Genomic DNA, 20656 nt, shown 5'->3' on the forward strand with positions numbered 1-20656 from the left:
GCGATAGCTGCGCGTTCCATGGTTGAAGTAAATCCAACGAAATAAGCACAAAAGCACAGAGTAAAAATGGGCACGTGCTACCTAGATAGCTAACGAAAAAGGATGACCACCAGAGGCGTGGCAGTCGGCGTAGTGCGTGGCGTAGTAGTAGTAGTTGCCGCCTCCGCCTGTGGGTCGGCTCTCTCAGGAGGGGGATTTTGGTGTGGGAGAATTCTAAATGGCAAGAGGTTCGTGGTAGTGGTCTCACTCGCCCCAGATACCATACCGACGCCCTCTTTTTATTTAGGGTGAGCAAGTCAGTCATACAGACATCCTCCTGAATTTGTTTTTTCTCTGGTATATGTTAGCATCATTTACCTTAGAAATAATGAACTTAAGGATTATTTCACGCAGCGACACGAACTGAGCCCAGAAATTACTTAGTAAGTTACGTACATAAAATTACTTATATCATACATGTATCACATTCAGAGTTATGAAAACTGTATGATTGGCAACAGTTCCTTAAAAGTATACATGGTACAGCACATGGTCAGTATCAAACAGAGAAAAATCATATTAAGATAGATAGCAAAAAAAATCCTTATTTTACGATTCCTCTACTTCCTCTAATCTATAAGGAAGCTTAAGTCTTAGTCTATAGTAACTTTCTGAAAAAAATATGATATATAAGGGATTTTGATGAAGGAAAAATCTGTTTCTGGGGGAAGACCTGTGTCGCCCGGTGAAATGGTCCTGTAGCACGCATTTCTAGGTATAAATAGATTCTAAATAAACCAGAGAAAAAAGCTAAATGGAATGCTGAAGTTGTTAACCTCAGCTCGAACACCATAGGCTGTCGGTATAAGTACTGGGGTGAGTGGAGGCCACTATCACAGGTCTTCTGCCAATTAGAAGATGATCTTCAAAGTCCCTCACAAGGCAAGTGCCGTTACAAGGACTACTACATCTACCTTCTGCTCGCTACTACTACCACCCACGCCCGGCAGCTTCATTCCTGGAATACGCACCCAAGCTTGGACTGGCTACAGGGTGGGGATCAGGAAAAGAGAGAGGGACGGGTTCACCGGGCGACACAGGTCTTCCCCCACAAATAGATTCTCACAGCTAAGAGACGCCAAGATCAACCTGCAAGAGGTAAAATGCAGAAGAAACTTAAACGTTACCAGCCTTATCAGAAGAAGCAGCAACGTTTTACCCAGGCTGTTTCGGCTGTGCCAATTGTCCAATCAGCCCAGCCTTCTACCTCGAAGGCTCAATCTCAACCCATTTATGTGATTTCCCCTCAGCCTCAGCCTTCCACCTCCTACGCTGTCTCCCCAGCCTTTAACCAAGTGTTCGAGGGCCAAGCCTTCCAGCACTATGACCGGTTCGGCAGGGGAGGTAGAGATAGGGGATCCTTTCGTCAGAGAGGATCAGGAAGGTCTCTCAACAGGAGAAAACACTTCCGTGGAGGCCGCGGAGGTCACTCGACCCAGCAGCAGTGAGAGCTCGAAGGAGGGAGGCTGTTTCTCTTCCGGCATCGGTGGGGATTCAGCAAATGGACACAAAGCACTGTGTCAAAGGGCCTGGGTTGGAGTTGGATTGCAGATCCTCCTCCATCCAGACCATTCCTTCAACTTCCATCAAAAGAAATGACGGAGTATGTGGAGGAGCTCCTCCAGAAAGGAGCAATAGCGAGAGTCAACAGGTTAAAATTTCAGGGTCACTTGTTCAGCGTACCAAAGAAAGGCTCACTAAAAAGAAGGGTAATCTTAGACTTGTCCCGCTTAAACTTGGCCATTCGCTGCGACAAGTTCAAAATGCTGACTATCTCGCAGGTGCAGACCTTACTTCCCCGTGGGGCCGTCACCACCTCTATCGATCTTACAGACGCATACTATCATATCCCTATTGCAAGACACTTTCGCCCTTACCTGGGCTTCAAACTGGGAGATCAAGCATTCTCCTTCAAGGTAGTTCCCTTCGGTCTGAATGTAGCACCCAGGGTATTCACGAAGTTGGCGGAAGTAGTCGTCCAACAACTGAGGTCTCAAGGGATAATGGTAGTAGCGTATCTCGACGATTGGTTGATTTGGGCTCCAACAGTCGAGGAATGTCACAAAGCCACATTGAAAGTAATTCAATTCCTGGAGTATCTGGGGTTCCAGATAAACAGAACAAAGTCAAGACTCACTCGGAGTCCAACTTTCAATGGCTGGGCATTCAATGGAATCTATCCTCCCATACTCTGTCGATTCCATCAGCCAAGAGGAAAGAAATAGCGAAGTCAGCGAAACAATTTTCTAAAGTACAAATATGCTTCAAGGAGAAACCAGGAAAGAATCCTGGGTTCCCTCCAATTTGCCTCAGTGACAAACATCTTGATGAAAGCCAAACTGAAAGACTTAACCAGGATCTGGCGCTCACGAGCAAATGTCAGATCCAGGGACAAGTTATCATCAATTCCACAGATTCTACGGAATCATCTGCGCCCTTGGACAAAGTTGAAGAACCTGTCCATATCAGTACCCCTTCAGTTTCCTCCTCCGGGAATTACCATCCACACAGACGCTTCACTAAGCGGCTGGGGAGGATATTCTCAGTTCAAGAAAGTTCAGGGAACATGGTCACCTCAGTTCCGCCAGCTTCACATAAACGTATTGGAAGCAATGGCAGTGTTCTTGACTCTGAAGAGGTTACATCCGCCAAAGAACTCTCACATAAAGTTAGTTCTGGACAGCGCAGTGGTAGTCCATTGTATAAACAGGGGAGGCTCCAAGTCAAGACATCTGAATCATGTCATGGTAGCCATCTTTTCCCTGGCGGACAAGTTCAGTTGGCACCTCTCCTCCACCCATATAGCCGGAGTGAGAAACGTCATAGCAGATGCTCTATCCCGTTCAGTTCTTCTGGAGTCGGAATGGTCACTGGACAACAGTTGGTTCCAATGGATTCTCCGGAGGGTTCCAGGCCTGCAAGTAGATCTGTTTGCATCTCAAGCGAACCACAAACTTCCCTGTTATGTGGCTCCCAACCTGGACCCTCTGGCCTATGCCACGGACGCCCTATCCATAGATTGGAACAACTGGGAAAAGATTTATGTCTTTCCTCCAGTGAATCTTCTCCTGAAAGTACTGAACAAACTCAGGACGTTCAAGGGTCAAGTAGCTCGAGTAGCTCCAGACTGGCCGAAGAGCAACTGGTACCCTTTGATTCTGGAACTGGGTCTTCGTCCTCTTCGAATTCCCAATCCAGGCTCTCCCAGTCAGTACAAATGAAGACTGTGTTCGCTTCCTCAGGAATTCTCAAAACCCTAACTTTATGGACTTCATGAAGTTTGCGGCCAAGAAAGATGCAAATATCGATCCACGAAATATTCTTTTCCTGTAATCAGATAAAAGAGATTCAACTTTAAGGCAGTATGATGCTGCAGTTAAAAAGTTGGCATCCTTCCTGAGAGAATCAGACATTAAAATCATGACAATCAATTCAGCTATATCCTTTTTCAGATCCTTATTTGAAAAAGGTTTAGCAGCTAGCACCATTACAACAAACAAGTCAGCATTGAAGAAGATTTTTCAACTGGGTTTTAACATAGACTTGACAGATTCTTACTTTTCGTCTATTCCCAAGGCTTGTGCTAGACTTAGACCTTCAGTAAGGCCTACGTCAGTGTCATGGTTCTTAAATGATGTTCTAAAGCTGGCTTCAGATACAGATAATACGACATGTTCATTTATAGTGCTCTTAAGAAAAACACTATTTTTATTAAGCCTGGCTTCAGGAGCTAGAATTTCAGAACTGTCGGCGTTATCCAGAGATGCGAATCATATAGAATTTCTTCCCTCAGGAGAAGTTCTGCTTTCTCCGGATCGCAGCTTTTTAGCAAAAAATGAGGATCCTTTGTTGAGGTGGGAACCTTGGAAGGTTATACCCCTTCCTCAAGATCTTTCTCTTTGTCCAGTAACGACCTTACGAGCCTTTCTGTCCAGGACATCCTCATCCTCTTCGGGTCCTCTCTTTAGAAGAGAAAAAGGTGGTACTTTATCAATTAAAGGTATAAGGCAACAGATCCTATACTTTATTAAACAAGCCAACCCTGAATCCTTCCCCAAGGTTCATGATGTCAGGGCAGTAGCCACCTCAATTAACTACTTTCAACACATGAATTTTGATGATTTGAAAAAGTATACTGGATGGAAATCGCCGACAGTATTTAAACGTCACTACTTAAAGTCCTTGGAATCTCTGAAGTTTTCAGCAGTTGCGGCGGGTAACATAGTTTCCCCCGACTCTGCTTAATAATTGAGTTGAAGATCCAGATCTCCTTTCTACCTATCTCAGCCAACAGTTTGTCTATACCTACCTTGTTCATCCATGTCTACCCTTGAGTCTTAGCTGCTCTTGTGATGGTTTAGTGGGTGTCCCTTATTTTTTTGCTAGGGTCACCCACAATTGATTGTATATATTGATCTTTGTGATGTGGTCCCCTTATTTTTATGCTAGGGTGCCACACCTCCATTTACAATGGTTATGGATTTGTTTATTAAGATCTACAAACTTGTTTAACATGTTTTAATGTAAGTTTGTTCATAATTATGCTTTATTACATTATTGATACTGTTTAATTATAATTGCTTTAATTAGTGTTGCTAGAAATCACTAAACATGTGTTTGTTCATAATTATGCTTTATTACATTATTGATACTGTTTAATTATAATTGCTTTAATTATTGTTGCCTATGATAATCATACACGTGTTGAGTTCAACATATATCCCATGTAAGCCCTTGTATATATATGTTAACTTTAAGTTAATTTTAAGTATTGTTCCTTTCCACATTATATGAACAATTGTGTATGTGTATATATTTTCTTGCAATTATAATATTTAATTATATTTTAAGTTTTATTGAGACCTTCTTTATTTTCAATCTTGTGCTAATTCTCTGGTACAATTTCGCGCAGCGACACGAACTGAGCCCAGAAAAAGGATTTTGACGTAGGAAAAATCTATTTCTGGGCGATTGGTTCGTGTCGCCCAGCGAAATCCCACCCCTTCCCAACCCTGCGCTCAAGATTGACTGCTAACTTTAGGATGGCCACCAGAGGCGCGGCAGTCCCTAGCGTGGGTTGGAGTAGTAGTAGTTGCTGCCCCGTTCTGTGGGTCGGCTCTCCTCTTGTGGGGGTTTTGTTGTGGGAGATTTCTATTGGCAAGAGGTTCGTGGTAGTGGTCTCACTCGCCCTAGTGTTCATACCGACGCCCTCTTGGAGGGTGAGCGAGTCAGTTATACTGACCTTTTTCTTTATTTTGTTTATTCTCTGGTATTTGTTAGATCATTTACCTTAGAAATAATGGATTAAAGGATATTTCGCTGGGCGACACGAACCAATCGCCCAGAAATAGATTTTTCCTACGTCAAAATCCTTTTTCTGGGTTCGACCTGTGTCGGCCGGTGAAATAGTATCAGAGAATTGACATACAAGCTTGAAAGATACAAAGCAAAGACATAAGGAACAATAAAACTTAAAGTTCACTTAAGATTAAATTTAATAAGCAACTAAAAGAAACAAGCAAACTTAGCTGTATTCTTAAAATTAAGTTTTAATAACTTGTATTAAAGTAATAAATTACAATGGTAAGACAGATGGAACCAATATGACCAGATACATACAAGTATGTACAATAACAGGTAAGGAATACAAAAAGGGGTCCCAAGAGCTATATACAAGTCCGGCAACGGAATGGCAAGCAAACCAGCCCGGCACCGGAGGGGAGATTGGTAGGGATTACGAGCGAGGCAGGTAGGAAGGAGTGAGTATCAAGGGAAAAAAGCTAAGCAGAATAAGCAATAGAAAATAGAGTTTTAGGACTCTGTCATCTCAGGGGAGACTATGCTCCCTGCAGCCACTGCTGAGAATTTAAGGGCCTCTAAATTCTTGAGATAGTGGCTTTTAAATACTGCCGGAGATTTCCAACCCGTATATTTCTTCAGATGGTTGAAGTTCATATTGTGAAAATAGTTAATTGAGGTAGCCACTGCTCGGATATCATGGACGTGTGGGATTGAATCCGGATTGGCTTGTTTAATAAAATAAAGGATTTGTTGTCTAATACCTTTTAAGGAAATTGTTCCGCCTTTCTCTCTAATAAAAAGAGGACCTGAAGATTTTTCAGAAGTTCTGGCCAGATAAGATTTAAGAGTGACGACAGGGGAATAATCTTCCACGGAGCCCACCTGTTTTGTGGGTCTTCATTCTTGGCCAAGAATTTCCGATCCGGGGATAGTAGAACTTCACCCGAAGGAAGAAAATCGACATGGTTTGGGTCTTTAGAGAGAGCCGACAGTTCAGATATTCTGGCAACTGAAGCCAGGCTCATTAAGAATAATGTTTTCCTGAGAAGGGTTATATATGAGCATGAATCATTATCAGTGTCTGAGGCTAATTTAAGTACATCATTTAAAAACCAGGAGACTGCATGAGGGCGGTCTACTGGTCTCAGACGGCCACATGCTCGAGGGATTGAAGAGAAGTACGAATCTGTCAAATCAATACTAAAGCCAAGCTGAAAAATCTTCCTTAAGGCAGATTTGGTTGTAGTAATGGTACTAGCAGCTAGACCTTTCTCGAATAGGGTTCTAAAGAATGAAATTGCCAGATTTGAAGTCATCTTTTGGACATCTGATTCTTTTAGAAAGATGGCCAATTTCTTAACTGCAGAATCATACTGTCTGAGTGTTGACTTTCTTTTATCTGACCCTATGAACAGGATGTTTAGTGGATCGATACTAGCTTCCTTTAGCCACAAACTTCATGAAGTCCATAAAGTTAGGGCACTCAGAATTCTTGAGGAAGCTGACACAGTCCGAGTTTGTACTACTTGAGTCAGTTCCGTACAGGGGATCCGTCTGGGACGGAGATTCAATTCTAGTAGAAGAGGGAACCAGTTGCTCTTCGGCCAGTTGGGTGCAACCAATGCTACCTGTCCCGTGAAAGATCTGAGTTTGTGCAGGACTTTCATCAGAACGTTTACTGGTGGAAATAGGTAAATTTTCTGCCAACCGTTCCAATCTATGGACATCACATCTGTGGCGTGAGCTAGAGGGTCCAGGTTGGGAGCCACATAGCACGGAAGTTTGTGATTGGACTCCGTTCTAACAGGTCTGCTTGAAGGCCCAGGATTTGATTGCAAATCCAACGGAATGACTTCATGTCCAGGGACCACTCCGACTCCAGCGGAGTCGTCCTGGATAGTGAGTCTGCGATGACATTTCTTACTCCTGCCAGGTGAGTAGCTGACAGGTGCCAACGATTTTTCGTCACTAAAGAGAAAATCGCAATCATCACATGATTTACTTTGCTTGACCTGGAGCCTCCTCTGTTTATGCAATGAACTATCACTGCACTGTCCGAGACTAACCTTACATGATTGTTTTTGACTGGAGCCAGACATTTTAAGGTCAGAAAAATGGCCATTGCTTCTAGGACATTGATGTGGAACTGGCGGAACATCTTCGACCACGTTCCTTGAACTTTCTTGTATTGTGAGTAACCCCCTAACTGCTCAGAGAGGCGTCCGTGTGGACTATCAGAGATGGCGGAGGAAATTGCAGTGGCACTGACTTGGAAAGGCTCCGGCGTTCCGTCCACGGATGGAGTCTTTTCATCAATATCGGCGGAATTAGAGAGATCTTCTCTCTGAATTTGTTATTGGCTTTCTTTCGCCAGACTCGATTGATATCCTTCAGCCTGGCTTTCAACAGGACGTCCGTTATTGAGGCAAACTGAAGCGAACCTAGAACTCTCTCTTGGGTACGACGAGAAGCCTTTTTGTTCTTGAGGAACTGTCTCGTAGCCTTCGCTATCTCTCTGGCCTTCTTGGATGGGAGAGATAGTTTGTGCAAGTTTAGGTCCCATTGGATTCCCAACCATTGAAAGCGGGACGCCAGAACGAGACGAGATTTTTCCCTGTTTATCTGGAAACCCAGATACTCTAGGAATTCTATTACTTTGGCTGTTGCTTTGCGACACTCCTCGTCGTTGGTTGCCCAAATGAGCCAGTCGTCTAGGTAAGCTACTAACATTACCCCTTGAGCTCTTAGTTCTTGGACTACTGCCTCTCCTAATTTGGTGAATATTCTGGGCGCTATGTTGAGCCTGAATGGCATGACTCTGAATGAGTAAGCTTGTTTTCCTAGTTTGAAGCCTAGGTACGGAGAGAAGTTTCTTGCTATCGGAACATGATAGTAAGCATCTGTAAGATCTATAGAGGTGGTGACGGCCCCACGGGGAAGTAAGGTCCGCACCTGCGAGACAGTCAGCATGCGGAACTTGTCGCATTGAATGTATGAGTTGAGACGGGACAGGTCCAGAATCACTCTTCGTTTGTCCGAGTCCTTCTTTGGTACACTGAACAGACGTCCTTGAAACTTTAGGCGCTTGACCTTCTTTATTGCCTTCTTTTGAAGGAGATCTTTGGCATAGTCTAGCAGGTCTGTCGTTGGAGTCTGGTGGAAACTGACTGGTGGAGGAGGACCTTTCTCCCATTTCCACCCTAGACCTTTCGAAACAATGCTGTGGGTCCATGGACTGAAGGTCCAATGGTCCCGAAAGAGATATAGTCTCCCGCCCACCTGCGGGGTCTCACTGGTTGGTTGAGGTCTTACCTCCTCTGCCTCCCCTGAGGCCTCTGCCTCTAGAACCAGCTCTCTGTCGGAAGGCACCTCTGGCTCTGCTACTCCCTGCATGCCTACTGTAGCCGCGAAATGCTCCTTGCGACTCATAGGAGGCGCTGAAGGCTGGGGAGGCTACTAAGGTTGTTGAGATTGAGGGTTGCTAAGCCAGAGGACTCTGAACTAGGAAAAACTGCTGCTGTGGCTAAGCCTTGGATGTTGAAGGCTTGCCGATCTGGGAGACAGGGACCGCCTGGACAACCGTCTGAGGATGAGAGGACTGGTAAGGTTGGAATTTCCTCACCCTCTTCCTAGGTTTGGATTGTGGTCCGGGGGTCTCAAACTTCCTTTTGAAAGGAAGTCCCCAACAGACACGAAGGTTCTGGTTAGCTCTAGCCACCTCACTGAGGACATTGTTAACCGCATCCTCAGGGAAGAGATTGGCGCCCCAAATTGAAGACTTTATGAGTCTGTTTGGCTCGTGCCTTATGGAAGCATTCGCAAAGACATGCTTCCTGCAGGCTCGCCTAGCCACTATAAAGTCATACAGGTCCGACTGGAAGGCCTGTAACAGTGACTTCATGTGGACTCGAAAAAGAGCCTCATCAGCGAACGTCGTAGCGATCAACTCAACCGAGGTGACTGAGTTAACCCTTAAACGCCGAAGCGGTAAAAAAAAAATGTCTCCCGTGTGCCGGAGGTGTTTCAGAGTGAGCACGGAAGCGGAAAAAATATTTTTTTCAAAAAATCACAGCACGCTTAGTTTTCAAGATTAAGAGTTCATTTTTGGCTCCTTTTTTTGCCATTGCCTGAAGTTTAGTATGCAACCATCAGAAATGAAAAAAATTATCATTAGCATATATAAATAATGCAATATATGATAGTGCAAAAACGAAATTTCATATATAATTGTATTCAAATCGCGCTGTGCGCTAAACGGTTAAAGGTAACAAGTTACTTTTTTTCGTTGTAATGTACACTAAATTGCGATCATTTTGGTATATAACACATTGTAAAACGATATAAGCAACACAAAGAAAATATTATCACAAAATAATGCATGAATTCGTAACACGCGGACGTAAACAAATATTTGTTTTCAAAAATTCACCATAAATCTAAATATTGTCCTAGAGACTTCCAATTTATTTCAAAATGAAGACAAATGATTGAATATTACTATACTGTAAGAATATTAGCTTACAAATGCAGTTTTCGACCATATCTGACGAGGTAAAGTTGACCGAATGTCGATTTTTTTATATATATTTTTTTATATGCAATTATTTCGGAAATAAGAAAAGCTACAACCTTCAAATATTTTTCGTTTTATTCTACATGAAATTGCGCACATTTTCATATATAAAACTCTATGAAATGCCTAATATGAAATGGAGCAAATATTCCGAGAATGGGATGTACGCATTTCGGAGATTTGTGGCGGAGAATCCGCGCGCGGAGGGAAGGAAAGTTTTTTTTTTTTAAATTCACCATAAATCTAAATATTGTGCTAGAGACTTCGAATATATTTCAAGATGAAGATAAATGACTGAATATTACTAGACTATAAGAGTTGCAGCTTACAATTGCGTTTTTCGACCATTTCGGTAGAGTTAAAGTTGACCGAATGTGGTTTTTTTTCTATTTATCGTGATTTATATGCAAATATGTCAAAAATGAGAAAAGTTACAACCTTCAATTATTTCTTGTTGTATTCTACATGAAATTGCGCACATTTTCATATATAAAACTTTATGTAACGGCGAATTTAAAATGGTGCAAACATTACCACAACCGCACGTATGATTTTTTCGGAAGAGTTACTGCGCGGACGTAAAGAAAATGTTATTTTTTTCATAAATTCACCATAAATTGAAATATTGTGCTAGAGACTTCCAATTAGTTGCAAAATGAACGTAAATGCTTGACTATTAATAGAATATAAGCATTTTAGCTTACAATTGCGTTTTTCGACCATTTCGGTAGAGTCAAAGTTGACCGAAGGTTGAAAATTTGTCACTTATCATTTTTTATATGAAAATATTTCAAAATTGATAAAAGCTACAACCATGGGTTGTTTTTAGTTGTATTGTGCATGAAATTGCACACATTTTCATACATAAAACTTTATGTAACGGCTAATTTAAAATGGTGCAAACATTACCACAATCGCATGTATGATTTATTTCGGAAGAGTTACCGCGCAGACGTATGGAAAAAGTTTATTCATAAATTCACCATAAATCGAAATATTGTGCTAGAGACTTCCAATTAGTTGCAAAATTAAGGTAAATGATTGAATATTACTAAAATATAAGAGTTTTAGCTTACAATTGCGTTTTTCGACCATTTCGGTAGAGTCAAAGTTGACCGAAGGTTGAAATTTTGGCACTTATCGTTATTTATATGAAAATGTCTCAAAACTGATAAAAGCTACAATCATGAGTATTTTTTTGTTGTATTCTACATAAAAATGCGCACATTTTCATATATAATACTCCATGTACACGGCCTAATTTAAAATGGTACAAAATTATGTCAAAGTGACGAAATAATTTCCGAGATGAGTCACAGATACTTTTTAGTGTGGCAAGAAAGAAATTCGTGCTTGCGCGCCTGCGTAACGATTGTAAACAAAACAACACCTTGATCCGTGAACTCCCAGCATCCCCCAAGGCGCGTGATTCAAGAGTTTTTGGCTGGTAGGCCTAAAAGTATTTTTCCGCGAATTTTTAAAAAAACTTTTGTAAGTCGACGTAAAATACGTCCAGTCAGCACCCGAGAGACAAAAAATGTTGACGTAAAATACGTCCAGTCGGCAGTAAAGGGTTAATCGACCTACTCAGTCTGCATCTCGCTTCGAATTCCGCTTTGACCAAGGGTTCTGGAATCCTAGGTAGCCGTTCGGTGAACAGGGCGGAGGCACACTCTGGGTCGAGCCTGCCCACCGTGAACGTAGCTGGAGCGTAAGTGCAAAACTCTACATCTCCGGGGAAGAGCAAGGAGGTAGCCTCTGTCTCTTTTAATAGAGGTAAGGGTTTGTCCTCTACCGCAGCTTGTAGAGTCAACTCCACCACTTTTGAAGTGTAAGGAGTCGGAACACCTTTGTGGGGTGTCAACTTTGTGTTGACACAGTCCCATTCTGTAAGGGTGCGGACCCACGCAGACTGGGCCTGGTCCCTAGGGTAGATGACGGTCTCTTTCGGGACCTTGTCTACCCTGACTAGCGCATCTTCTGCTAGTCTAGCGTAACCTGGGAATGGAAACCGAAGGCCAGCCAGGAAGAACTCAAAGTCTTCTACCGGCTGGGTCCCGCAACCTTCAATTGTCAGTTTTCCATCCAAATTAGGGGCATGCAGAGCTAACCGCCATGGGTTACTGTTCTCAAATGGCGGCAGCTTTGATGCGTCCTGTACTGTCCCGGTCTGTGCAGTGGTCCCGGACTGGAGGATTCCAGATACTAATTCCTCCTGGGCTCTGATCCTCTGGGTCAGAGATAGGATCGACTGACCCGAGGTCTCCAGGCCTGAAGCGAGTCAAGTGGACACCAACTCAAGTTTGGTGTCCACTACCTCGCTCATCTTCATCATCAGGAGATTTGCGAATGCCTCATGGTCAAAGCCCGACTCTGTCGGCTTAGCTCTGGAGGTCTTGGCTCTCGACCCCTTGGGTGGGGGAGAAGCCTTGGAAGAGGAAGGCTTGGAAGCAGAGGTCGACGGCTTGGGGGCTGAAGACGACCTTGCAGAACCTGCCGGAGAAGGTTTGGATCCCTTTGGAAGGGATCTTGTCTTCCAAGCCTTAACCTTAGGGATGACCGAGGCCGATCTATCCCAAGAGGGGGCGGACTTGGAAGAGAAGCCCTGGAAGGAAGGGGAAGAAGAAGGAGTGGGGCTAAAGGGGAGACTATCTGCCTCACTTACCTCCTTACCTACCTCCTGATCCTCGGTGGCCATCGGTTCATGGTGGAGGCTGATGGCCGCAACCTCCTCTGCCACCAGGTCACACAAGCCTTCTTGGTCCTCCGGGAGGGGTAGCGTCTCCAGACGGATGCTCTCGATGATCGGATCCGCCACTGAAGCAGGAACAGCCGTCGAAGCCGTAGCTCCCGGGTAAAGAAGGGAGCACAGACTCTCGGACAGCCCTACGTGCTGTCCGGCCCTGGCGTTCCTGCCGAATCCTCCCACCGAGGACTTCAGGGACGCTTTGGTCTCCGCCCGGAGCGTCAAACTAGCCTATAAAAAATAATCGAATTAGGATCCCGTACGGGGGATTGCGTGTCAAAGAAATTTCATAAAGTTGACGTATAGCAGAAATTTCACGGAAACGACGAGGTGAGAACGTTACTTACAGACTCGTCTGAGATGATGCCGATCATCTCATAACACAGTGCAGGGGTTTGGGTGCCAGACCAGGTAGTCATCCAACGGAATGCTGCAGTTAGCATGGGACCTGCAGACCACATGCCCGTACAGCTTGATCAGGGTGGCTGAGCAACCCTCTACCTGGCAGCGGACCATCTGTAAGTTGAAAAGTCAAATGAGTATTATACGTAGAAGTGCCGGAGTTAACTCCGGCAGGAGCAAGCACTTTAACCAGATATTTGGATCTCTAAAGGAAATATTGGTTAATGATTTTAACTCACTGAATGATTTCAACTTACTGAATGAATAAAAGAAAAACTCTGGGTATCTCTGCCTGCTCCGGAGTCCGTCTTCGGGATGGTAAAGCTATAACCAGTGTATGGGGCCTTATACGAGCAGAACAGGGGTATAAGGTAAGACCTAAGCCTGAGTCTGACCGTACCGAATCAGAAAAAGCAACGAATTAATGTAGTTGCATATCTGAACCCCTTACTGTCCCCACCGAAATGGGGAACAGTGATAGCAAAGAAGACAGAAAACTGAGCGACAGAAACAATGGTACAATAAACTCTCGTATCTTTTACCTGGCACGTGCGATGGTAGACCACACTACGTCGGAACCCTGTGGGTCCGGAGATATACCTACAGAGTCTAACGAAGTATAAATATGAATAACATCTAATAAATCTGGTGTAATCCCTTAAAGGCTTGGCCTACTCCGGAGTCTCATAATCCTGTCCTGTTATTATAATAGTTAACACCTGCGGAGACGGGCTGATACGAGCGGAACAGGGGAAAAGGTAAGACCTAGGCCTGAACCTGATTGCATCGGGGGAGAGAAGCGATTCTAAGGTGACTAGAAACGCAACTCTGAGCCCAAATCCACCCCGACGTGAGTGGGGAGGGGGAGACAACAGGGAGAAAAGACAACTGAGCGGCGGAGCAGTGAAACGTACAATCCAGTGTATAGCCTGCTGGCTGGTGTGATGGTAGACCCCACCTGACCAGCGGATGTACGGGCCCGGAGACATAAATAAGGAGATTACACCAACTACTAGTAACCACTCCCCTCCAACCAATCCCCACCACATTGGAAGGATAGATACTCTAGCGGCCGTTCATCAGTAGGATTACTTGCACCGCGAGCTAGCTAGGCAGCGCCGGACAGGACCGGTGCGGGGGGGGGGATAGTCTGAGGAGAGGGGACAAGTCGTGAACGCCTGGCCACAGCAACCTATCAGTGGTCACCACCTTATAGGAGCTGTACTAGCCTACTACTAAAGGGAGCAGAAGACGGTAGGCTGACTGGCACCCTAAAGGAGGCAAGGCCAAGGCAATACACAACAAAACAAACATAATAAAATGATGAGGAATCACTGGAAGAATTGCGAAAGAGGAACAATAAGGGGGAAAAGGAAATACCCAGCAGGGAACCAGCCTAACCCTCCGAGATCGGTACGGATCCGGTCAGGTAGGCTAGCTCGGCCTCCAAGGATGTCATGACGTGGACGGAAGGAACCCAACAAAACCCTCCAAAATCAAAACTTTCGATCTGGTCAGGTAGGGAGGGTTTAGGCCCAACAAACATGACAAGAGAGGGACTCTCTATCCTGGATCATCCTCCCAGCAAGCTCCGTAGCGCAGGCAGGGGGCGATAATGGAGGGCCTAAAGGGTGGAGGGGTAGGGTAACCTGACCATACCTTCCAAAACCTAGCCTAGGTCTGGTCGGGTAAGCCAGGGTAGGAAAGCAAAACTTCCAACCTCACAGTGAAATGAATATCATAAACGTGCATAAAATCAAGTGCATAGCTGGCTAACATTGAAAATACAATAAAAGCATGCATGCATAAAAACACGAGAGAGAGAGGGGAATCGCCCTCTCTACAAAGATACCGTACTATAGGCTAACTGGAAGCCCAAATATACCTCTCACGTATAACAAGAAATAAGTAAAGAATACATACGAAGGTGAACGAACACGCTCCTGAGGGACTGGGGACAAAGCCAGAGGCTAGAAAAAGCAAAATAAACAATTAACAAGAGACCTCAGAGGACGTCAGGAGCGAGTTAGAGCCTACGACGTATAGATAAACACGTAAAACCAGAACTCCAGATATGCCAGGAGCTAGGAAATGCACGGGTAAATATGAAAAAGCAGTAAAAACAGATAAAAACTAAACGTGAAGTAAATGTAATCATAATCAAACAAAGGGAAAGAACGCACGCGTCTGATGATGCACCCAAGATGGGGGAAGAAAATAGCGTCACCCTGGTTCGCGAGAACTAAGGGGCCAAAAAAAGGCTAAAAAGGGAATGCATCATGACCACACGAATTACCAAAACGTAAAATGGAATACTCAACTTGGATGGAGAAGCTGGGAACTCTGCAGCAGACATGGCTTCGACAAAAACACACAAAGGGGGAGCAGCGAGAGACACGTGTGAATAACAATGCGCTAATTACAGGAATGAAACCGCCGGGCGTGGGTGGTAGTAGTAGCGAGCGGAAGGGAGATGTAGTAGTCCTTGTAACGGCACTTGCCTTGTGAGGGACTTTGAAGGGAATCTTCTAATTGGCAGAAGACCTGTGATAGTGGCCTCCACTTGCCCCAGTGCTTATACTGATGCCCTATGGTGTTCGAGCTGAGGGTAATAACTTCAGCATTCCATTTAGCTTTTTTCTCTGGTATATTTAGATTGTATTTATACCTAGAAATGCGTGCTACAGGACCATTTCACCGGCCGACACAGGTCGAACCCAGAAAAAACACTTTTTTTTCACAACCCTACCTAACTGGTTTAAATACTACTAGATGAAATTTTCAATATAGGGTGTTTATTTGACATTCAATATAAGATGCTTATTTGACAAACACACTAATGTAGGCATTAATTACATGAAACAGGTCTGTTAAACTACAAAGCACCTTTTTAGATCACTCAATGTATTACAAGGCTTTCACTAAATATATCAGTTTCTGACTTTTATAAACCAAGATTCAAATCAACCCAAAATCCAAAGGCTCTTATGCTCAGGTAATAATAAAACAAAAATGTTAAATTCAAGCAGTAGTCAGTTTATAAAGATTTTATGAGCTAACACAAGAATAAAAGTCCTTGCCTTGTAATTTAGAATGACCCTAAGGAGGATTTCATAAGCAAAAACTGTACAGGCAGTTCCCGGTTATCGGCGGGGGTTCCGTTCTCGGAGGGTTGCGGATAAGCAAAAACAGCCATTAACTGAAACTCGGTGATTTATGGCGCCATAATGGCGCTTATGGCGCTGATAACCGGAACTCGCTGATTTTATGGCGCTAGACAAGCCCCATAAAACCAGGTCGCCGATAACTGGGAACTGCCTGTACATGGTCAGTTACAAACTCCAGCAAATCCAAACACTTCATAAGGTATGAGCTTTTAAAGGAGTGAGGAAGAGAATGAACATATCAAATTAACAGACATTAAAGTATCAAGATAAGTTTTATTGCAAAAACTATTATCAAGATAAGTTTTATTTGCAAGCACTATTTCATAAAAAGTAATGCAAAAAGGTCTACCCCATAAAATCTAGTGCAAGCCTGTAGTACAGTGGTCCCCCCAAATTCGCAGGGGATGTGTACCAGACCCGGCCCCCTGTGAATAGTTAGAATCTGTGAATAGTTGGAACCCCTATAAAAACGCTGAAAATAGCCTGTTTTGTTAGTGAGAACTCAAAGAAACCCACTAAAAAATTTAATACCAGGTATTTTAAATAGTTTTATCCCAAAAAGTGCATTGTAAGATGAAACTGATAAAATAACCCCAGGAATTTGAGGATATTTCTCATGCAAAATACTGTGAATAGGCGATTTTCCTGCAAATAAGGGGTAGATATGGTCCAGAGAGAAATCCGCAAATGCGTGATTCTGCGAATCCAGAGAATGCAAACACGGGGGGCCCACTGTACTTTTAAAAATAAGTAATGTTATAAAACAGAAGAATGCTATATGATACTTACTTCAAGCAACTGGGTGTGCTTTGTTAAAGTAAGAGAGGTCAGGTGTCTAGATTGTGAAAGATTGCGAGATGTTGACAAAAACTGCTCTACACTCCCCCGAAGATTTGGCAAGCAACTGGACAATCCCTCCAAATGTGTTTCTACACTTGTGAACTGATTAGAAAGACAAAAATACACATTGACACTCAAATAGGCAGACAATCCATATACAGTATACTTTGCAAAAATGATTTTGGATACATGTCAAACACGATACTTATTAGACTCCACATGGTAATAAAGTATATAAATGCCATTTTTAAATAAGAATAAGAATTGACAAACCAAAATGGCAGAGTAAAAAACAATGCTACAAAACTTTTCATCTAAATAATGTCCTGTACATATTGTGATAACTGGATGACTTAATATTCCTCAGACTAAGACTTAAAAATTTTGAATACAGTACTGATTTTCCCATTCAAATTATTTATAAAAATTAATTTAAATTAATGAATGAAAATATGTACTATGATGTACAAAAAAAAATTCCCAAATTCTGATAAATAGTAGTTATGTCAAGTAAAGTATCGCCCACTTTTCTTTCAAAAAAATTTTCCTTGATTAAGAAAACAATTCCTTTTTAACCAAAAAGCAGGCTGACACATTCATTCTTTGATTTCCGAATCAACAAACATTCCCAGTGCTGAAATCTTTCACACCTCATAGTCACTTCACATACATATACCTAAATGAATAAATCTGATTTACAACAACTTCCCCTCCTTACAATGTGCCACCCACCTGATATCTTTCAAGGCTTTTAGATTCTAGCCCTTTTTCAGTAAAATATCTTTATTTTTCTATACATGATCAAACAAAATCAACACATTCTGATCCTTCTCTACATCCATAATGAAATCCCTTCATATTGGGCAAGGCCCGTGAGAGATTAACAAACAAACTTTGTGGCCTGGTTAAACATATTAATAAAACAATAATAACAATCACATCATTAAAACTACATTAGTTCAAATGTACGAGAGACAAATTCATCTTGGAAATTTTTCTTTTGTTTTTAAAATACTACTATACATTCTGCTTCCATTAGATGAATTAGATCAAATTCATTAATATCTTCCAACTCTTTTCTCCCTGAACTCTTCTATTTTACAGTTTCTATCAAGTTAACAAATTCTTCCTTAACATACTACGTATATAAGATTCACTTTCCCATTCAATCATTCTTTGTAACATCTATGGTCAGTCCCCAGTTATCAGTGGGGGTTCCATTCCCGGGATGTGCTGATGAGCGAAAACTGCCATTAACCAAAACTAAGCGATTTATGGCACCATAATGGCACTTATGGTGTCGATAGCTGCAACACCGGACAGTTGTAAAATTATATTGCTGCATTTTTTGGGTTAAACAAGATTGATGCTGAGCAAGCTGAAATCCAATCTGAAGAAGTCTGGAAGACCAAAGTTGGGAAAACTCAGTATCGGAAGGGCTTCCTTTGATAGTACTTATTAAAATGGAAGGATTGTAGATTTAGACTGAAGAATTAGATTAGGGTTCTTTAATTAGGTTAAGGTTCTTCTGATAGTTAGGGATGAGACACTATAGATTTAGGACTAGGAATTAGGTTTAGGTTCTTCAGGGGGTCGTAGTAGTATTAAGTTAGGTTAATTTAAGTAAAGGAGGATAAGTTTTGAACAATTATAGTGACAAGAAAAATTTAATTTTTGAAAGTAAAATGTATTTTTCCCTAACCGTACAAACCTGTAGTCCTTTACTTAGTATAAATTGAAGTTCAGCTGAAACTACCGGATTATAGATTCTTTTATACTGAGGTAGTTAACTACCGGGCCAGTAGTTACCTGCCCAGCGTTGGGGACGCACCACCCTCCCATCGGCTTACTGAGTAGTCACTTTGATTATAGCCAGGACTTTGATGATGACCCCTCATATCAAGGAGTTGGGTGTTTGGCGGGACCATACAAGTAAAGGACTCCAGGTTTCTATGGTTAGTGAAAAATACATTTTAATCTCAAAATTGTCATTTGTTCCTACACCGTATACAAACCTCCCGTCCTTTACTTGGGAGACTCATCCTAAGGTAGGGATAGAATTCCTGTCTCGCTGGCTGAGAATGGCCGGGACCCGGGCTTATAGCTCTGAGTCGTGGATCCTCCACCCCGTGAGCCATGGTAAATGCAACCTGATGGCTGACAGCCTGCGTCTCAAAGGCGTGAGCGTACCCACTCTGGCAACCAAAACCAGGCTATAAAATCATATCGGGTTTGTTGGGCTGCAGCACACTCCCCCTTGGAGAGGAGTGTGGAGACTGACTTGTGTGTGTCTACAGAAAAACCACTAGTCGGACATGGAATGCTTACCAGTATCGAAATCGGTGCCGGAGAATGGGTTTTGATGCTGTGGCCCCAAGTAAGGGGGAAAGGTGAAGAGAAAATAGGCCTGTCATACTCTCACATTCACCCCCAGCCTGACACGGAACCTCGATCCTCGATTCGATACTCCTGACCTCTGAGGGCACAGAGGCAGCTAAACCACTTGCTTTGTGGCTACCACAGGACCAAGATCAGCTGTGTCGAGGTAGCTGTGGGTACAGTCTCGAAGGTAGAACCTGGTGAAGTGGAAGGGCGAAACCATGTGCCAGCTTCCATCACCTGGGTTACAGAGAGGTTCTTCCTGAAGGCAAGAGATGTGCTCATTCCACGCACATCGGGAGCCTTCACTCGACTAGTACCAGCAAGTGGAGAAGAGGGTGGGGAGAGGGCACGGCAAATCACCTCCCAAATCCATTGTGAAATGGTATTCCTCATAACACTCTTCTTTGAAGGACTAGTACCCACAAAGAGATGGTGTAAGCTGGGTCGAGCAGAGCTGGTGGTCCGTTGGAGATAGTGCCTCAGTGGTCTCAGAGGACAGAGAAGTAGCTCATCTGGGTCTTCAATTACCATGCTCAGGATCACAACCTAGAATGAAGAGCACCAAGAATCGACTTGGGCCGGATTCTGGGTTTTAGCAACAAACTCAGGGACGAAGCTGAAGCAGACATTAGTAAAGCGCTCAGTATGAGCAACAGTATAGGCTAGGCCATGAGGCTCACTGACTAACTTGGAGGAAGCAAGGGCGAGAAGAAAAACCATTTTCAGGGTGAGATCTCTGTCAGATACCAGGGACAACGGTTCATAAGGAGCTCTTCAAAGACCTGAGACAGCAACGATGTCTCAGAGAGGAAGCTTCACCAATACTGGAGTGCACCCCTCTTCAAAGCTTTGTATGAGCATAGAGAGTTCCTCCGAGGAAGAGATATCGATTCCCTTCAGTCTGAAGACTAGGCTCAAGGCCGATCAATAGTCTTTTACCGCCGAGACTGAAAGGAGCTTCTCTCTATGGAGGTAGAGTAAGAAGTTAGCAATTAGCAATTAAGGGGATAGAGGCTCTGAGAGGAGAACAACCTCTCTGGCAACACCAACCACAGAAGATGGCAGACTTGGTCTGATAGACAGATGTTGAGGGCTTCCTGAGGTATCCTGACATTACTGTCGCAGCCTCTGGCAAAAAGCCTTTCACTGTGGGGAGCTGCTGGATAACCTCCATGCACGAAGATGTAAGAAGCTCACCGGGTTGTG

General features: G+C 43.4%; 1 protein-coding gene across 1 annotated transcript in view; it reads right to left on the reverse strand.

Moving 5' to 3' along the window:
• LOC135219465 (conserved oligomeric Golgi complex subunit 8-like) overlaps positions 1 to 20656 on the reverse strand; it is a 473937-nt gene that overhangs the window by 287073 nt on the left and 166208 nt on the right. The window contains exon 4 of the mRNA XM_064256259.1: positions 17018 to 17170. Coding sequence (XP_064112329.1) covers positions 17018 to 17170 — 153 coding nt within the window. The remainder of the gene's footprint in view (positions 1 to 17017; positions 17171 to 20656) is intronic.

Source organism: Macrobrachium nipponense, chromosome 1, assembly GCF_015104395.2.
Source record: "Macrobrachium nipponense isolate FS-2020 chromosome 1, ASM1510439v2, whole genome shotgun sequence".
In the NCBI taxonomy this organism is placed as follows: domain Eukaryota; kingdom Metazoa; phylum Arthropoda; class Malacostraca; order Decapoda; family Palaemonidae; genus Macrobrachium; species Macrobrachium nipponense.